This window comes from Leptonotus elevatus, chromosome 4 (assembly GCF_054856555.1).
Source record: "Leptonotus elevatus isolate MCC_2025b chromosome 4, RoL_Lele_1.0, whole genome shotgun sequence".
Classification (NCBI taxonomy): domain Eukaryota; kingdom Metazoa; phylum Chordata; class Actinopteri; order Syngnathiformes; family Syngnathidae; genus Leptonotus; species Leptonotus elevatus.
The window spans coordinates 14830760-14851239 of NC_141242.1; the positions used below are offsets into that span (position 1 = coordinate 14830760).

Below are 20480 nucleotides of genomic sequence, written 5' to 3' on the forward strand. Positions count from 1 at the left end.
ATCTTGTCAATTTCCTTAACTCGCGGAGCATCTTTGCGTTCGATCACGGACATCTTTCTTTAAACACCCGGCAAAAACATCTGAGAAATGAACAATGGCATACTCCTATGCCTTTATAACAAGCGCGTTTATTGGTCAACAAACAATGGCATACGCCTATGCCTTTATAACAAGCGCGTTTATTGGTCAACACGGAGACTTCAGCCAATCGCAAGATCAGTTTCATTTCAGTTACGGAAACACTAAAATGGAATGCTGTCGAGAGACGAAATCGGATGTTTTACCACTTGAAAAATTTTAACATTTTATTTTTGGAGATAAAAAAAGCGTAATTCCGCGAATTAGCGGAAAAATCACATCCCTGTAGAATATAGGTATGCTTTGCCATTCTTACTGAAGAAAACAAAATGTTAGGTACACCTGCAAAGTCTGGAAAAAATCTCTCTCTGTGTGTCTCTCTCTCTCTCTATATATATATATATCTATATATATATATAGATATATATATATAAATATATATATATATATATATATATATATATATATATATATATATATATATATTTATATATTAACAGTACTGAATGTAATGCCCTCGCGTGTGAAAAAGGAGGAGAATAGGGGTACAATTCCTTCTAAATGGTAGAAACAGCTCTTGGAGGCAAATATGAGCGCATTTGAGTAAAATTATTCATCCATCCATCCACATTCATCCATTTTCATAACCGCTTATCCTCATCCTATTTCTATAAATGTCAAAGGATCCTTTTATCTTTTAAGATATTTTATTTTCAAGGACCCCTTGCATATACACCATGGACCACTAGGGGTCCACAGACCTCTGGTTGAGAAACAATGGTCTATATCTATTTCCATCCATTATTCGTACCACTTATCTTCACGAGGGTATATGTGCCTTGCAATTGGCTGACGACTAGTCAGGGGTATACTTTTAACTCTTTGACTGCCAGACGTTTTCAGAAAAGGGATGCCGTCAGTGCCAGCCGATTTAAGCATTTTGACTGATCTTTCAAGGTCCACAGAAAATGTTCTGTTTGGACTATGGAAACACACGTACTACCAAATGAAAGATTGGACTTTCATCTTTCATCAGAAAAATAAAGTTTGTTTCTACCTTATTCCGTTCTTTAGTAATCAACAATAGAAAATGGTTAGTTTGACCCAATTTCGCCTGTTTTGGACCAAAATACGGAGAAATCAAGCTTTTAGTGAAACGATATTATTTCATGCATTCTAGTGAATTTTACACTTCTTTTTGTCCATGAATGATGCCACAAACACCTAAATAGTGCTTTACTTCTATAAAACACTACCACCAAGAATGAAAAAGTGTTTTTTGATAGCAAAATACGTTTATTTACATTCAACAGTGTAACAATTTGACAACAATTTGGCAAACTATTTACAAATGTGTGCAACTGTGGTGCTATTTACAAATATGTGGATGTTTCAACGGCAGTTTTTCTTTTTGTAACACTCTCCTGCGTGCAAGGAGACGCAACAGCATTTGCACAACAGATTGCCTCTTCGCGTGCTCCACTTTCTTGCAGGCCGTTTTTTCCGGGGAATAGCAAGTATATACTGCAGTGTGTGTTGCCATCAAGTCTAATATCAGGATCATGCTACGGTTTCGTTACGTCTCGCTTCCTCGTGTCCTTCAGTTGCTACACCGGGTTGTAAGAGATGTTTTGATCCATTTTATCCACTCCATTCATGGTGGCATCGTAGTCCAGAAACAGTGTCTTCTCCGTGATCAGACTGTACCCGCTCCTCCGATGAATATGCATTGGACTCGGGGTACTCTTCATTGTCCGACAAAATGTCCGCATGTGAAAGCTCCGGCGTTAGCAGCGGTAGCCGCGCTAGCCGGTGAGGCTTACTACATGATCATAACAGTCGCGTCAAGGCTTCCAACTGTGGCGTCAACCTCAGGATTCACCATCATCATCAATCTGCATTGGTCGATGCCAACTCTCCATCGCCCGATCGAATGTCCGATTGTGTAGAAGTACCCGGTCGGCTATTGTGCGCGTTTTCCGGCCTTAGCAGCGCTAGCCGCGCTAGCCACGCTTAGCCGGTGAGGCTTACTACGTGATCATAACAGTCGCGTCAAGGCTTCCAACTTTGGCGTCAAGCTCGGAGTCATCATCATCGTCGACATCAATGCGCTTTTTAGTATTGATTGATGCTTTCCGTCTTTGAAAAAAATGCTCAAGCGTGAGCTGCTTGCAACCGGTTGCTTGGTCAGCCATTGTGGCTTTCATCAGCCATTGTCTCCTCAACACTCTAGCTCCGCCTCACGTCTTCTACTGACGCCCACGGTGGGCGGCCCATCCAACCTTGTGCAAAGAGAGTCATCGCTGCCCTCTAGGGGCCAAAACGAGTCTTTTACTAATCAGATCTGCCTGATACTTTCAGCACAGCTGCCCAAGGCTTTCCTGCACCCGTTTTCAAAAAAAAAAAAAAAAAACATAGGGGACGTCTTTTAACGTCCTCGGCGCCCTTCCCTAGGTTTATGCTAAACGTTTTATAACGTTTATGGCGGTCAAAGAGTTAATGACATTACGGTGGCATTTAACACGGTATGTCCCATTTGTGCATTCATGCTGAGTTCATATCGGCAAATATCCAATCGGTATTATAAATGTACCCACATTTTAAAGAAGCCTGATTCTGATCTGAAGATGTTTTTTGTTTTATTGTCTCTCATGTCGCTGCCATGACGAATATCCTAGTTGTGCCATGTAAAGGGGGAAAAAAATCGGAATTGTGTTACATGAATCATTCAGCGTAAATTCAGCAATATCTAAATAGAGCACTGTTATATTTATTGTCCTATAGTTTGGAGAACAATAGAGTTGAGACTGCAAGTCTCCAACTGCAGTCATGCAATAGCGCTGGCCACTTTTGGCCACAAACTGATACATCAGGCTTAATGCGTATTGTCAAACATGACAGCCTCACTCACTGGAAAACTCATTTCCCACCACAAGCTGTCACTATGAATTAAACGTATCAACATGATGGATGGACTTATCAGCCAAAATTTACTTTGAACCCGTTGCTGCAGTGGTACACTCAGCCCCTTTTCTGCCTCATTTTCCTCCCTGCTTGCCGGCAGTCGGTCTGTCTGTCTTTCATCCGGCGTCTCGTTCCTATGCTGTCATACAGCGGACAAGCATGATGTCTCGCAGTGATCTGCGAGCCCGAGCTCAGGACTGCGCGTATGACGGGGCAGCAGAGCCAGCCGTGCGGCATCGATCCAGTTTCTCAGTCAGAAGGGCCTGAGCCCACTTGATTGATCGAAGCTCGGCAGAATGACCTGAGACCAGGAGAACATGTGCACGCTTGTTCCAGTGGATCAAACCGCTGTACTGTTATGTGAGTTATGCTTTGCGCAGCGCCACACTCCAGCGGGCTAAGGGTGGGGGCGGCACTTTGAGACCCAAATTCACTGAAGGTCACACTATTATTACATTGATAGTGGGAAAGTAAAAGATGACACTTACTGGGAATGTCAGGAAAGAATTATTGACAGTATTTGATTGATGCTAAACTTGCCGACCCTGTAAAAAAAAGTACTCTTGGATTTTGGGGGTGGTGTCCAGTAATCCAAATGGTGATACAACCATTTGGTACATAAACTATTCAACTCTTTAAAAAAAAAAAAAAATTAATTATTGAAGATATTATAGTTTCTGAGATACAGCATGTACAGTATGTACCTCTGAGAGTTTACATGTGATGACAAAAAATAAATAAATCTGTCATGAGAAGCAAAATTGTGATTTTTCAGTTTCACAAATATGTTAAAATTGGATATAAACTTTTATTGTTGCCATTTTGGTTGGTAACCGTTACAAGTGGCATACTAAATGAATTTTGAATCAGAGGAATTAATATACTCAATGTAAAAGAAGATACTACTGTACTGTATATATAATTAGCACGTACTGTATAAAATGTAGAACCTCCAAAAATAAGACCATTCAACAGGATTGTGAGTTATTGTTCTGTAATCAGGATAATGATCAAATATATTTTCCCCAACTATTTTTGAGATTGTGTAATTTCCAGATTTAATCCCATATATTCCAATAAATCAGTGTTTCTCAATGACTTTTTGTTACGTAGAAGAAGAAAATATTTCACCCCTCCCCAAGTCTCCATCGCGACTCAAAATAGTATAATTTGTCTATAAAATTGTTGTAACTAAAGCACTGCAGAGGAACTAATACTACTTGCATACTCGCTGACAATGTGAGCGCCACTGCCACCTACTGTAGTGAATGTGCAATTGCACATTATTCTAGTACGTTAAAAAAAAATAAAAAATAAACAAACATGTTCCTTGAGGTTACCACATCACACCGCAGCCCACTATTTGAGAAGAACTGCAATAAACTCCAATTAAACCCAATGGAAATGTTCCAAGTTCGAAAGGTCCTGTGGTCCTTTTGTAATCATACCTACATTATTCCTCATTGCCAGTTACAATCTAGTGTCAAAAACCCAGGAAGAGGAAAATTATGCCTAAAGTATGGCATCCAAATTGGATTAATTTCTTTCTATTCTTACATCAAGATACACCAATTGCTCACTCTCATGTCTTACCTGTGGGACTCGGACGACACCACCACCACACGAGCGGGCGCCGAGTGACGCAACACGTCCTGCAGGCACTGGACCAACATGAAGTGACCCAGATGGCAGATCTGGAAGGTGGACTCCAGGCCGTCCTCGGTCAAACTCCACGGCTGAGTGCACACTGCGGCGTTACACACCAAAATGTGCAAGGGCCTACAAAACAAAATGTTTTTGGGGAGGCATTATTTATAAGAAAGGAGACAATATCCTAAAAAGGTTTAGTGGTTAATCCACTTGACATGTTGAGGGTAAAAAAAATATAAAGATTTATAAAAAAAAATTTAAATAGTAAGCTTCCTTTATGTACCGGTAATACTTGATCAAGTACTTCCTTAAAAATAGACCCCAAAAAAATATTATGCGGTATTTTCTATGTATTTATTAAGCTTCCATCATGTTGTGGGTCAAAGTGACCATTCAGAAGTTTGAGACAGCCACTCACATTGACTCATGAACACTGTGGCTCTACCAAAGAATTGAACATAAGATTCATCCAGGCAATGAAAAGCTATCATTTTAGTACACAAAAGTGCTGGGGGCCAATAAAGGAACATATGCTTTAGTGCGCCCACACACACACACACACCCACACGCACACACACAAGCACAATGAATCTATCTGCATGCTGGGGCTCCAAGACCGCTAGATTGGTCCAGGCAGTAAGAGATGCTTGTCGGTGACAGCGTCGCTCCAGCGAGCTCGGAGCCACTGTAACACAGACGAACAATCCAAACACACCCCACCAATTTTTAATTTCTTCCATTAGAATTAATTATGAGTCCGGAGGCAATTTGTGTACCCTGTGTTTAAGACTGCCTACTGGATTAATTAAAAACTGGATGCTGGAAAATTAATGTGCGAATTGTTATGCTCCCACTATAATGAGCCATCCCGTGCTATTACATAGAAGTGTACAGTAGCGATCACCTTCAGGCCTCCCGAACACGCAAGGTTCATTAAAGAGCACAAACCTCGTCAACTTCAAGAACGCCCACCTCAGCACTTCCGCGGTGGGACGCACTTGCGGCGCGCGTTAAAATATAATAAGGTGAGGAGACACCGTATGAGCAACAGCCTCAAGAGACAAAGACAGTGGACATACGGCCACCATCAGTTCACATGGTCCCACACAATGAACGGTATCAGATATCTGTTGTGTTTTCTGCTGTATATTAAGTTTTTCCCAAAATATATTTTTTTCTAACCAAGGGTCCAAAGAAAGTGAGCACTGACACGATAAAGCTGATAACGTCTATTTGAAATAATAGAAAAACATATGTCAAGTACTTGGCATGAGCGTAATAGTATAGTAATTTCTGGACTATAAGGCGCACCTGGCTATAAGTCGCGCTAGCTAAATTTGGGGAATACCCAAGTTTGTTACACATATAAGCCGCACCCGACTGTAAGCCGCAGGTGTTTTAATGTTACCGCACCGGGTTTCCGCTACTTTCATTTCCATAATGAGGGCGCAAATTGTCTCGCTCTCGTTCGAGCTCTCCTACTGTATTTGGGCTCACTTGGTTTGTTTTGCTCTGCCTGACGCTTTTGCGCTTCCTTTATAGTGCGCCCCCTTGTGATCTGATGGATAAACTGCATCTTTGTATTAGACGAAGGGTCGAATGCAAGTGAAAAAAGTAGCGGTTTATAGTCCAGAAATTACTGTAAATAGTATTTTATGTAATGTAATGAAGTAGAAGGAGTCCATAAATGCTATCGGCTATAGGAATATTGACCTTTGTCAATAAAAAGACACTGAAAGACAGCAAAGTGTGCCAAAAAAAGACAAGATGGTGACAAACATTAAGATCAGTTGAAGGGAAGTGAAAAATGTAGCAATTAATTTCTTGACATTGTTTTAGTTTATCATTTTTGTGTGTTTTCAAGTGCTATTTTTTTTATTTAAAAAAAACTAATTCTAAAAAAAATGTAATGTTAAGGCCAAGCGGATTAATGGCATTTTCATTCATTTCAATGAGTAAAGTATAAAGGAAGCGCAAAAGCGTCAGGAGAGCTTAATCACGCATTACCAGCGAATCAATCAAGGGGAAATGCAATAATCCACTACATTAACAGTATATTATGCAGATTTTAAATTTCTTCTGGATTTAGATAACGACAGAAAAAGGTAAATAGAAAAAATGGGATTTGGTGGAAAAAATGCTGTTACCTGTTAAGAATGAAGAAAAACTGCAATTTCATGTATAAATTGTTTACTAAAATGAAAAGAATTACCCCATTTAGCAAGAAACATGAAGAATTTTCATCCGTGAGCCGGATGAAATGATGCGAGTTTGACACCTGTTGTCTACTTGGTCATTTTACTTACACCCATTTGGTTCTGAAAAACTGCAATCACCCAGGTCTGGCGATCTGAAGCCAGCTGTGAGCTTGTAATGCGAGAGCCCTGTTAATCCAACTGCCCACCCGTTAGTCCCGCTCTCATAAGTGCGGCTCTAATGAAGGCCTTTAATAGGCCTGTTGCCGCCCAAAGCACGGTCCCGCTCTCCACATTAAAGGCCTCTCACAACACGGCCAGCGCTGCACTGTGCAATCTCAGCGCCGCTCAAACGAGGATGTTAACTACCAAACGGGGAGGCATCCGTTTATATATTTACTTTAAATAACCCCCCTGGGTACGGCCCCTGACCTCCGTGATAATGTGGGCCAGCACGGAGGATATTGCCAGTGTATGTGCGAGAGCTAGACTCAGACTATTAGCCATTACCACTACATTTTATTGTTGACAGAAAACAAACACACACAAAACCGACCCGCCCACCGGTCAACACAGAAAAGCACGACTGCAGAGAGTGAATGGGGTAATCAATCATTACCAACAACCTCTCAAAATAATCATACTCTCCAGTTTATTTTGCCTATTTTCTGTCTTTTTAGCAATCCATAAATTCCATGACAATCACACCATATTTTTATTGTTCTTTTACTCCTTCACTAGCAGCCATTTTTACTGAAGCAACCCCCTTCGCTCTCTGCTGTTTTATTGGATTTGGACTGATTTTGCAAGGCCCACTGAATATTGTGTTCTATTGCTATAAAAACATGGAACCTACCAAAAGAAAGATTAGAGTCTCTTCGTTCATCATGGAGAAAAAAAACATATATTTCTATTTGTTTCCGTGATGCAGCAATTAGCATTAGAAAATAGCTAAATTTCATCATTATTCATAAATCTGTTGAAAACACTGGGGGGGGGGAGTTTTTTGCAACATGGTTGGTTGATCGCTTATACTCTGCTGCCACCTGCTGGCCGTTTTTTGTAATAACTACGATTGCTTTAAGCGACCTCTTCAAGACTGCATCAAAGGCTTCTGTATGCTCAAGCATAAAAAAAAATAATAATTAAAACGTTTAAATACTTTTTGGCGACCATGGCAATATTTAAAATATAATTTTTTTATTTTTTTATGAATAATATGAAAAAAGAAGCAAAATACCCCTATTTTTATCTGTCTTTGCTTTTGACTGAAAATTACATCACAGTTGCTCAGGGTTCAGTTAACGACCAATCACAACTCACCTGTTTTCTGAGTTTAGTCATATGATGTTCGCAAGCTGAGCCATGATAGGTCGTTATCTGAACCCTGAGCAACTTTGATGTCATTTTCAGTCGACGGCAAGTGGCAAAATAACCGCCCCCCGACAAACAAAAGTGGATTTTGCTGCTTAATTCATTTCCACTAATAAATTTTTAATCAGAATACTGGGTTTAGACTAGTGGGACTGTCATTTCATAGAACATATTGTAAAAATATTTTAGGGTTGACTTAATTTCTAAAAAAAAAAATACTTAAAATACTTTAAGTACATTATATTGTATGTGGAGCCTCAAAACCTGATTGTCACAGTTTTCCCATTGTAGCATGTTGGTGGACGTGCTGAGGAGAGTCACCAACTCTATTTTTTGGCACTGGTTTACTGCAATTGTGTTTGACTAAATCGCTCAGTGGCACGGGCCTCGTAAACGTCGGGTTTTGATCTATTCTCTGATGTGCCATTCACTTATTGTCTCCCTTGAACAGGTAGATGGAGGTCTTGAGTTCAAAGTTGACACACAAAGAACCACGTTGGATATATTCAACACCCACCTGCAACAGGTGAAAATAAGTGTGTTTGGACTAGAGTTGTCTTGATCCAATCACATTATTTATATAAGAGTACTTCTTTATGCATAGCAGAGGTATCAGACCAGACGCAGAAACAGCATGTTTTCAAAATCAAATGACTGTGAAATGAATGAAAAATATCTGATTAGGACTTCCACCTTACTGAATGTTCCATACATATAAATTTGAATACAAGTACGGTTACACCTGTAATGTAGAGTAATATGTCTGCAATGACACCAGGATGAATGCGCCCAGGAACAAATGGCACGTGTTAATTACGAAGCGTTCAGTAGAAATCGTATTAAGGGCACTCTGTCAGTGCCGCTCTCCGTCAATTATGCCGCCACCAAATTGCCCTGCATTGAACAATATCAATATCCAGGTAATTTCATTTCAAAGGACAGGCAATTAAAGCAGAATCGGGGTCAATGGAACACAAAGCAGCGTGAAAGCCACTGACTAAAGCACTTAAAAGCAAGGGAGTGAGAAACGAGAGAGGGGGAAAAGGGAAAAAAACTGATTACATTTCACCTGTCAATGACACACTGCCGAAGTATTATTGTGCTCGTGCGGACTCGCTTCTATTTTTCTTGAGTGTATACGCGCATGCACGCACGATGCTCGTGTTTGCGTGCATTATGCCCGAAGACATACGCGCAGTAATAGAGTGGTGGCAGACTCAGACAGCTGCCCAGTGCCATTCACAGCTCAGAGCTCCCAGCCTCCACTCTGCTCCGTTCGCCTTGTGATGAGAATTAATGTACTCTGACGTCCCCTGGGAGTCCCTCCCCCAGCCCCCCACCACCTCAACAGCACCACTAATGAAGAAATACAACCTTGCCAAAATAGTGAGCTAAAAGTCAGAGCGACAGACTGAGAGGTGACAAGAGATACTCAGCGTATAAACAAATTGGAAAAGAAAGGTAGTATCTCCCATAAAAACTAATATTATAACTACAGTAGCATTTTAGAGGTTTTTAAGAGGTATCGGTGCCAATACCAATCTTATTTTAAAAAGATACTTGACTCATTTAGCCATTTTCAGCAGTGAAAAGGTAATATTTTGTCTAGAATTAATTTGATAGCTTCATTATTTTTCACATACAATACATTTAACTCATTCACTTCCAGCCATTTTCACTGAAGCAACCCCCTTCGCTCCCGGCTGTTTTACTGGATTTTGACTGATTTTGCAAGGCCCACGGAATATTGTGTTCTATTGCTATAAAAACATGGAACCTATCAAAAGAAAGATTAGAGTCTCTTCGTTCATCAGGAAAAAAAGTATTTTTGTGTCCGTTTTGTAGCATTCAAATATAGCAAAGTTTCGTCATTATGCACAAATCTGTTGGAAATACTGGGGAAAAGAGCTTGTTGCAACATGGCCCTGGTTGATCTCTTATTTTTGTAATAACTACCATTGCTTTAAGCAACCTCTTCAGGTAAGAGGCTGCATCAAAGCTTTCTGTATGCTCTAGCATTAAAAAACTTTTTTTTTAAAGAAATCATTAAAAAACATATAAAAACATTTTGGGGCCCATGGCAATATTTAAAATATACTGTTTTTATACGTTTTGGGGAGCAAATGAGTTAAAAACACATTTTGCCACCTGCTGTTGACTGAAAATGACATCAACGGTGCTCAAACAAGGGTGATGTCATCTTTAGTCGACAGCAAGTGATTTTGGCCCCAGCTTATTTCCAGACACCCACAAGCAGACTCAGCAGAGTTTGAGCCAATCAAACCATACAATATTTTCTATACATTATATGCTTGCAATATTTATTGTGTGTTTATGTTGTGTTTAAGAAGTGTGTTTTCATTTTTTGAAATGTGTTTAAAGTGTGTGGGAGGGTTATAACTTTTTCAAAAGTGTTTTTAATATCGTCTCTATACAGCAAATTTTCACCAATTGCAGGTGGACCCGGTATGTATCTCCTGCATAAACGGAGATTCATTGCATGTGACATAAAACGGATTACGTGGATAGGTGGGATTATAGGAAGGTCAAAGCTTCAGTATGACTGGGCGGAGGGGAAATTATAGGAGGGGAAACCTCTGTGAGGTTTGGCTCGGCCCCAAGACTCGTGTCCTGGATGGTCATACCCTGCCTCCGGGCTGCTGCGGGCCATGGCTGCTGTGCCTCTTCCCAAGGGCCTCCAACCCTCAACACGAATGCCAACACACACACACTCACACAAACAAACAAGCAAATATATATATATAAATGCACACACGTGCATGCTGCCAAAAAAGACCTGGAGTAGTTGAGCAATATTGATGACAAAATGCATGACCCCCGAAATAGCACCGATGCTACTGGCCAATGAAACACATGCTGACCACCACAGAATAAGAACCATCAAGTCCACGGGGCCAATGTCAGTCAGTTAATGGACAAAAATACACACGCTGACCCCTCAGTACTTGTCTCCCTCAAAAATAGTCTGGACGTCCTTTATTAGAATACATGAAAATGGGTCTACAACAGGGGTAGGCAAACTTTTATACTCAAGGGTCACGTTAGAATTTTTAGATGGACAGATGGCCCAGGTCAGTCATAGAAAGTGTGCATGTATGTGTGTATGTGGGGGATAATGTGCATGCGGCATCATGGTAAACAAGTCTATTTGTCAAATTGCTGTTCCAATATGTGGTTATAAACCTACCAATTCTTTTGACATGATCATTACAAAGAGAACCCGAATATTGTTTGTACTCACAGTTTTTTGGCTTTGAAAGAGTCTGCAAACTCCCTGACACTGCGGAAAGAGGCCAGGTCGCACATCATGGCTTCCACTCGGGCTTTGTGCTGCAGGGACAAAACATAAAAATTAAAAATTACAAGTTTAAAACACAAAATGTAACACCCAAGCTTGGTTATTGGTCTTACTTCCTCTGTTAATATAATTCAATAAAAAAAGATACTCTGGTAACTGGACTCAGGTGTTATCAGTGTATAAATGTGTATAAAATTAGTTTTCCCATGTGGAATTAATCAGCTGCATCCCCAAAGACCACCATTATTATTACATGTTTTACTAGATTGTATTTAAATTAAATAAAAATGCATTGTAAGAGAATCTAAAGAAATAAAATGGTTTAATGAAATGTAATTGTCATAGTAAAATAAGCAAATATTTGTATGAAAAAAAACTTCTAGGACATCAATATATATAAGAGTGGTTCTTAACTTTGTTGGAGGAACTGAGCCCCTCCAGTTTCCTATGCACATTGACCAAACCCTTCTTTAATGAAAAATAAAAGATTGAAGACATTGGTATAGAGTTAACTGGGGAACAAAATTAACAGGGAAATTAGCCTTTTCATCGAATGTGGCTCTTTTCATCTTGAATTGAGAAAGCAATTGAAAATGGAATTGACAAATGTTCTTGTATTCCCCATCTCCATGCAGCTTCAAGGGTATTTGTGCAGTTTGTCACTTTTTACTCGTGACTGCCACCTTTGGCCCAAAGCGTAACTGCTGCATTTGTGTCAGGCTCATTCATGGTGCGCGTGCGAGTATGTGCATGATCTTAAAGCAACAGCCACAGTTGACAAACGAAGACATGACTTCAAATGAGGTAAGAAAAACTCTGCCCCTCCCCAAAGAAACTGTGGAGTGTGCAGGGTCCTCACACTCTGCTACAAAGAGAAGATAAAAGCTGATAGATGCAGTCAGAGTAAAACAGTCAGGGCTCGTCATACTCATCTGGGCATTGGTGGAGCATGCATGATATAGAAAAAGCTTTAATATTACCTTTTTAAACGGCACAATGCACCTTGAAGGAAGCGCACCTTTAGTTTTGCTAGATGGCTACTTGTGCTGGACTAGAATTGCTCAGCTTGGCATTTCAAATCATGCAGTTAGGATGCTGACTCCCATCACTCAACTCAACTCAACTCAACTGTTTATAGATCACCTAAAAAAAATTAAGATGGAACCAAAGGGCACCAGATACAATGAAAACAGCAGAGGTACCAGAATTGAGCCCTGTGAAATACCATATGTTCCGTTATTCATGTGAATTCATATTGAACAAATTCTCACTTTTTTTTTTTTGTTCAACATAGTTCGTATGAAGGGATTACAATAATAAAGAAATTACACGACATACGATCACAACAGCCACAAGTCGACTACTGAGCACACTAAATTCCCTTCAGCACAGATAAGCCAAGCAATGTAGCGTAATCACATGCAGCCAATGGGCGTATCATCATGAATCATATCGGTCGAGTCGGGTGTGTGTTTTGACCTCCGCCAAACCCCTGCGATTGACTCACTGAACCCCTGGGGTTTGATTGAACTCATGTTAAGAACCACTGGCCTAGTGAGTGAAATCAGGAATTGGAGCCGAGTGTAATTCTGCATGTGGGCGTGTAGGTTTGGTCTTGCAATACATTATGGTCCATTGAATTATATAATTATTGGTTGTTGGGTTGTTGGTTTTTTTAGATAGCAAGACATACAAGACACACACATGCAAAACAAAAAACTCTGGGTGAGTGATATTTAGAACAGGTCTGTAGAGGCACCATGATGGTGACCCATTTATGCTAAAGTAATTAAATAAAAAGTTACCACAAAAAAAACTGTAATTGTTTACATTCTGTTGTATTATGTCATTATTGTATGTTTATAAAAACTATATTTTAGAGTGCTATTTTTTACAAAGCCTGTCAACGCTCCTCCTGACATATGCTCCATTTGACTCTCAGGACTCCCTGATGGCTTTTTGAGTTTGGCATCACCAGGAATCCTGGACGCTGTTGTCGCTGCCAACCCCAAGGATGACTGTCAGCTCACATTACACCCCCGCAAGAGCTTTCCGCAGCCCGTGTGTATCTTATGTGAGCGTCTCCCTCGGCTCAGCAAAGCGTACATGACACTCGCAGCAAGGACGCTCTGTGGAGCGGTGAGTACAAGCCACGGTGAAGGGTTAAGAGAGCCCGCTGATGGAAATGTGTTTCTTCAGGCATTTTACAGGCAACTTAACCACCATGGGATGTATTTATACATGCAAACACACACACTCACGCACACACACAACAAACTCAATGTTGTGACTCAAGGGTAAAAACGCGCAATCACACCATTATCTATGCCTGAATTATTCTCTTGCTGCTACACTCTACCATTACATGGATGATATTACAAAGCATTAAAGTGCTGATTGTGGCCATTATAGATGGGATTATAAGGGCGCCCGCTTATATGATATGCACACAGCAGTAATCACAGGTGAGGGGAGACAACTGTTTCACACTCGGAGACACTTTCGCACAGTTTAGAAGAGAAGAAATAGTCCGCTAAATGCGCTCGCGGTTTGACGTGTGCTTCAATTGTGCATGAGAGAGAAATTTGGTGGAGAAATGAGGAATATTCAGGTTGAAACAAGGTCAAGCCAGGCAGCAGTGGGATCATTAAGAGGTCAGCGTGAGAGGAAGGGTGACCAGCAGAGAAGATGAGTGCATGTGTCAGCTTGACAAACTCATATGGAGAAGACGGAGGGAGAGAGATTGAGAGATGGGAGATGAGTGGGGGGTTGAAGTGGGGCCCACTGGAGCAAATCCAGCAGGGAGAAGGTGAGCAACCTGCCCCCCACCCCTCCCCACCTCCTGTAGATTGAAGTCTTGCGAAGAAAATAAAGTTTATTGCCTGGAAAGAAGTAGGAAAGGGGGGCATGTAAAAAGCATTAAAGCCATGGAGGTGAACAATTAGACAGATGGCCAGGTTTTGGAAGGCGGAGGAAAAAATAGATAGAAAAGGATCGGGAGAACGCAATCGATTTTTTATTTTTTTTTTATGAGGAGCCTGACGACTTCTGGCCTCTTCAAGGGCAAGGGGACAGTGAGAGGCAGTGGTTCACTCCAGTGTAATCGCTGACTCTGCAGCAACAGCCAGATCTGACTGACTTAAGCAAGGTACACACACATTGAAAATCAGGCAGAATTTGAGCGGTTTACCAAAGGCTCGATTGTCCGGTCTTATAAAAACATTATTTTCAGCGATTATCCCTTAGTGTCTTAAGAGGCTTTTCCTCCTCAGCTGAAAAATCTTTACGTCACATGAGCAAACACAGAAAACAGGTGAGTTATGACGGTTGGTACCTGAGACCTTAGGCACTGTGATGTCATTTTTTGTCAACATCAAGAGGTAAAACAGATTTTGCGTCTTCATTCATATTCCCCAATGCACAGATGTGGGCATTCCGTCAATATTGACGAAGGTCTGTCAATCTGTCAATTACGGACATCCATTTTGTTGCAGATTGATGGGAAACTTCTAAAAATTTACGAACTAAGCATTGCCGGAGAGGGGTTTTGTCCGCCACTGTAATCGTCAATCCGTTAATAATTCGTCAATCCGTCAATAATGGAAGTCCAGAATGACGAATGACGGAGCATTGACGGATATCCACTTCGAAAGACGGAAACATTGATGGATGCTAATTTGGCTGAGCAATCGACGAATGACGGATTGATGATCACAATGTGGTTCGGCTTGAATAATTGACGGATTGACGATGACGAAAGGGTTGCCGACTACCAAATGACGGACGCTCAAATTTAATTGCCGAGCCCACCTCTGACAATGCAATATTAATCCGAAAGCCACATTTAAGGCTTGAACCTATTATTGAGTAGAAAATATTTGACTTTACTTTAAATCATCATCAACCAGTTGCTAGTATTAGTTTGAGAGGGCAATCACTTATTCAAACAGGGCCAAGTGGGGTTTTCTCTCCCGTAATAATAATAAGAAGAAAAAAAACTTCATTTCTAAAACTGCATCTTGTGTTTGTGGTGTCTTTGACTAATATTTAAATCAGTTTGATGACTGGAAACATTTCAGTGTGGCAAACAAAAAAAATCAGGAAGGGGCAAACACTTTTTTACACTAGTGGAAAATAAATATGTAGGCCTATACTATGGAATTTTGAAAGTATAGCCTGTCTATGTATACGATTTTACGGTATACGGTCCGGAAAATATCCCCCAAACTAAAGTAGGATGCCCTTTGCTTGTGTGGGAATGTGATGTAGGGTTGTTGCAGTGGGGAGGGTGTGGGTGGGTGTTGTTGCAGGAGGAGTTCTCTACTGAAGAGTACACAGTGGTCACTGCTGAGTAGGTAGATGGCATAAGAACAAGGGTGGGGAGAATGGAAAGTGGGGGTAAAAACTAATACAATTATAACTGGGGCCATCCAATCCAATAAAATGAAGAGGTATTAGAGCAGGGGGAGACCCATCCTGTTCAATAAGACACTGGACCACTCTAGTAACTCTTAAAAAACACGCGTGCACACTTAGTTGACCTTTTAAACAGCACGGCAGCCAACCCTAATGGACGCAAGCAAGTGGAACCGCCAAATAATACACTGCCTTAATGCACTCGGCTCAATCTCATCCCCTAATCCTCCTCGGGCACTCCCACTCATACTTTAACCCCTGCTTCCATCTTGCGTCACCTCTTGGCCACCTTCAGAGATCACCTATGGAGGGACAACACTTAAGAAATCAAACGCAGCCCTCCCTTTGCCCAAAGCTGTTCCCGACACACTCATGACATGTGAAAAACTGCAATATAGAGGCTGTTAAAAAAAAACACAGAACTTTTTTTTAAAGTTGCACCTCTTATTCGAAGTTTAAACACATTTAAACTTATTAAACCACACTTTTTGAATTATTGAAAGTATCGTACAAAACTACTTAAAGCATAACTCAACACTTCATCAACTTTTTTTTTGCTGATAAACTGTATAAACTGGTGTCTACAAATGCTGTTTATATGTCCTGGTCATTATTTTTACATTTTAGTACATGTTTGTTTAAAGCTTGATTTGGGGGCAAAAAAATGTGGGTTTGGTGCCACCTTAAGGTTAAACACTGAGATAAACACAATTTCGCTGTTTGTCCTCTCATTACACGACAAGTTACAGACTACATCACTTGTGGCACAAGACGTAGTCGCCCCCGCCACTCGCCGGCTCAGTCTTGTACAAGCCTCCTTAAACGGCTTCTTCGTGAGTTGCTGCTGTCAATCACAACCAGACCACGCCCAACCCTCTTCCCATTCGCAACCCAACGGTCCTCCAGGCAACACCCCCTTTGAGCGCCAATTTCAAATCTTAGTGAGGCGTACAGCAAGAGTCTGACTTCCTGTTGAGTTCCCCTTTAAAAGGAACCCTGACTGTCATGACAAGTTTGCTCTATATTATTTATTTGGTTGTTACTAACATAACTATGAGAATCATTCTTCAAAAAATTATTTCATTAATACATTTTGTAGAAACTTTATTTAGACGTACACCACCATTGTTATTTACGTCACAACGCATTCCGTGCGCAGTGACGTAGAATGCCGGCAGGCTCTCTGCCAAGCAATGTAAAATGCCTATAAAGAAAGCAAGGTAAGCCTCCATAGCGTTCCTAAAGGGAAGATCAAAACTCTTGGATCAAAACTCTTGAATTCGTCTGGTGAATGACGACAGCACGGCGTGGGGGAGGGTGACTCTTCCGATCGCATGTTGTTTCTTTAGGAACGCTACAAGGCTTAACTTGCTTTCTTTATGGATGTTTCACATTGTTCGGGAGAGATCTTGCCACCATTCTACGTCACTACGCACTGAATGCGTTGCGACGTAAATAACAATACGTCCAAATGAAGTTTCTACAAAATGTATTAAACTGGAAATGATTTTTGAAAAATGAATCTCATAGTTATTTATGTTAGTAACAACCAAATAAGTAATATAGAGCAAATTTGTCCTTTTAAAGGAATCAAAAACTCAGAATTCTCAAGACAAGAGGCAAAGCGTGTATCTATCCTTCAAGATGTTTCTCACTCCCGGTTGAAATTTACTGTAAAATTAACAAATAAAAAATAGTAATGAGAGTATTAAATACCGAAATGTATAAACCATATAATTTCGTCTAGCTAAAGTCCGCTAGTTTAATGGGGAAGTCAAATATCCAAAATAATCTTACAAGATGTTCTATGTCCCCCACTAGTCTGAACTCAGAATTTTGATTAATTTTGCATTTGTGGAACATGAATTATGAAAAAAAAATCTGAAGGTCAAACGACCAAACACAGAAAACAGATTAGCCGTAACAGTTGTTACCTGAGCCCTTTGGCATTGTGATGCCATTTGCAGTTGACAGAAAGTAACAGAACAAGGCAAAATGGCCGCACCCTGAAATAATTAATTAATTCAAATTCCACAAATGCAGAATACTGTGTTTACACTTTTGGGGGCTCATAGAACAGAATATTGTAAAAAAAATAATAATAATAATAATAATAATAATAATAATAATAATAATAATTTGTACTTGACTTTATGGCTAACATATAACACTGGGGAACAATTTGAAAAAAATATATATGTTGAGTTACTAACTAAAATTGGCATGCTGATTCCAAAATTCGTCAGGTTTTTTCTCCTCAGCTTACCCTTCAGATAAGCACAAGTTCAATGAAAAACAGCTGTCCTAACTCAAGACAAATTGTGTCCTGTGTAATGCAAAGTGCAAAAGACAGGATAAAGGAAATTAGCATTGATGATACGTAACTAATTGAACACACATTTGGAGAAGCAACATACGAAGAGAGCACACAACACAGGAGATTTAACCACTGGCTATTTAAATGCCAAAAATGTTCAACCAAACCATATAATTTCCACTAACGAAAGTGTCCCCCATAAAAAACATCTACAAGTAGTCCAGCGTGCTGACCACCATAAAACCGCCAACCACTAGTCCTCCGTGATGCTTATCATAAAAACAATCCACCATGCCACCCACCATAAAAAAACATCAAAGACTAATCCATCGTGTTGCCCACCATAAAAAACGTCAACCACTGGTCCACCATGCTGCTCACCATAAAAACCATCAACCACTAGTCCAGCGTGTTGCCCACCATAAAAATCGTCAACCAATAATCCCCATCATACTGCCCACCATAAAAACGGTCACTGTCCAAATATTTCGGGACCCAACTGCAAAACAACAACCCTGCAGAACATGCTTCCAAATCAAAAATGATGAAGGAGTAAAGGAATTTTGTCCCAAACTTTATGAAATGCTTCGACATCGATAAACAGCATTGATAAAAAAGTGACAGCTAAATTAAACTGCTTCTTTTCCCCGAGCAGGTGCGGAAGTAAGGTGTTGTAGTGGCAGTGAAAGTGAACGAGCAGGGAAGACAGCGTGTGAAAAGGGCACCTTATAAAAGCAATTAGAGAAACGACTTTGAGCCCCTCTCTTCTTGCGCCATAGATTAGGAAAAAAGGAAAAAGGCCTCATAGGGAGGAACGTCGCCCGGATCTCTCGTGACCTTGTCCGCAACACGCCACGCTAAATTGGTCATCTGCGCTTAAGACCGTATTTTATCATGGATGTGTATTTTTAGCCAAAAGAAGAGGGGGGAAGGCGAAGGGAACCCAATACATCATGTTGTCACAATGATGACATTTATTCATAAATATCAAGCCGACAACTCCACATCAGGTTCAGTCACATTTGCACTCATACAATAACCACAACATACACACAGAGACTACATTTACATGCAGTCAATAACCCTTTCAAAACACAAATATTGGCGACATTCGAGTTTTCAAAGGCCATGTAAACACGCACAAAAACCTGAATCTGTTCTTGTATGGGTTTTTTAAAGCCAGAATAACATCCACACGCAAGGAATCTTGATCTTTGAGTATGAACTACTTCCATCTTACGTTGCCACTTGTTAAACGAGCCTAACTTGACTACATTGATTTCTCTGCTGCGTTTTCACAATATTTTTTGTTTCTACGGTATTTACACATACAGTATATGCATGTACGGCAAATAAATACGTGCGTCTCGCGCACAACCCACCGGAAATACACAAACAGGAGTAAACAAAAATGGCGAAATATGGCGACGCAGAACAGAACCACACTTTTGAGCCGAGGAGGAAACCAATTATTTTATTAGTGTGATGAGTGACAATATAATGTATTTTATTGGCCGTAGAAAGTTAAAAGTGGAAATGACGTCTAGTTATGTTATGACGTCTGTGTGTTGCGGTTTAGATAAATAAAATGGAGCTGAGTTGAGTTTATCACTTTAACTTTTCACTGTTTCACAATGGGATAGATTGCACCCATGTTTAGCATTTTGATGAATATCGGCATCGGCCTTTTTGAAGATAGGGGGGGTAAATAATAGCCATAATAGTAGATGCACTATTAGTCATTTACTGAATGTGTGAAACTATCAAACACAATGGAATGGATTAATTGCAGCTTAACTGTCCGCTTGTGAAAAAGAAGCACATCGAGCTGGACGCCATGGCAGAGGTCTGAAAACTGACCTACAACACATGACACTCAAGTGCCTAACACAGATGGATGCAAATGACAAACACACACACACACACACACACACACACCCAAAAACACCCCCCCCCACACACACACACACACACACACACACACAAACACGTACACAACGCAATTAATAGGGAGGCAGGTCTCTAGTGAGGAAAAGAAAAGTGCCTGATCAGCACATACAAGCAGAATATGCAATTTCCTTCAGTTAAGTCTGTATTAAATTGATTTCTTCTTTCTCCGACACGAGCGGAGGTTTTTTTCCACCCGCCCCGCCCAGTCTTAATGAAA

General features: G+C 40.5%; 1 protein-coding gene across 1 annotated transcript in view; it reads right to left on the reverse strand.

Moving 5' to 3' along the window:
* The window catches only part of wwox (WW domain containing oxidoreductase), a 181701-nt gene that overhangs the window by 113424 nt on the left and 47797 nt on the right, over window positions 1–20480 (reverse strand). Inside the window, exons 7-8 of the mRNA XM_086073320.1 lie at window positions 11524–11612; window positions 4636–4821 (exon numbers count right to left, since the gene is read on the reverse strand). Coding sequence (XP_085929446.1) covers window positions 4636–4821; window positions 11524–11612 — 275 coding nt within the window. The remainder of the gene's footprint in view (window positions 1–4635; window positions 4822–11523; window positions 11613–20480) is intronic.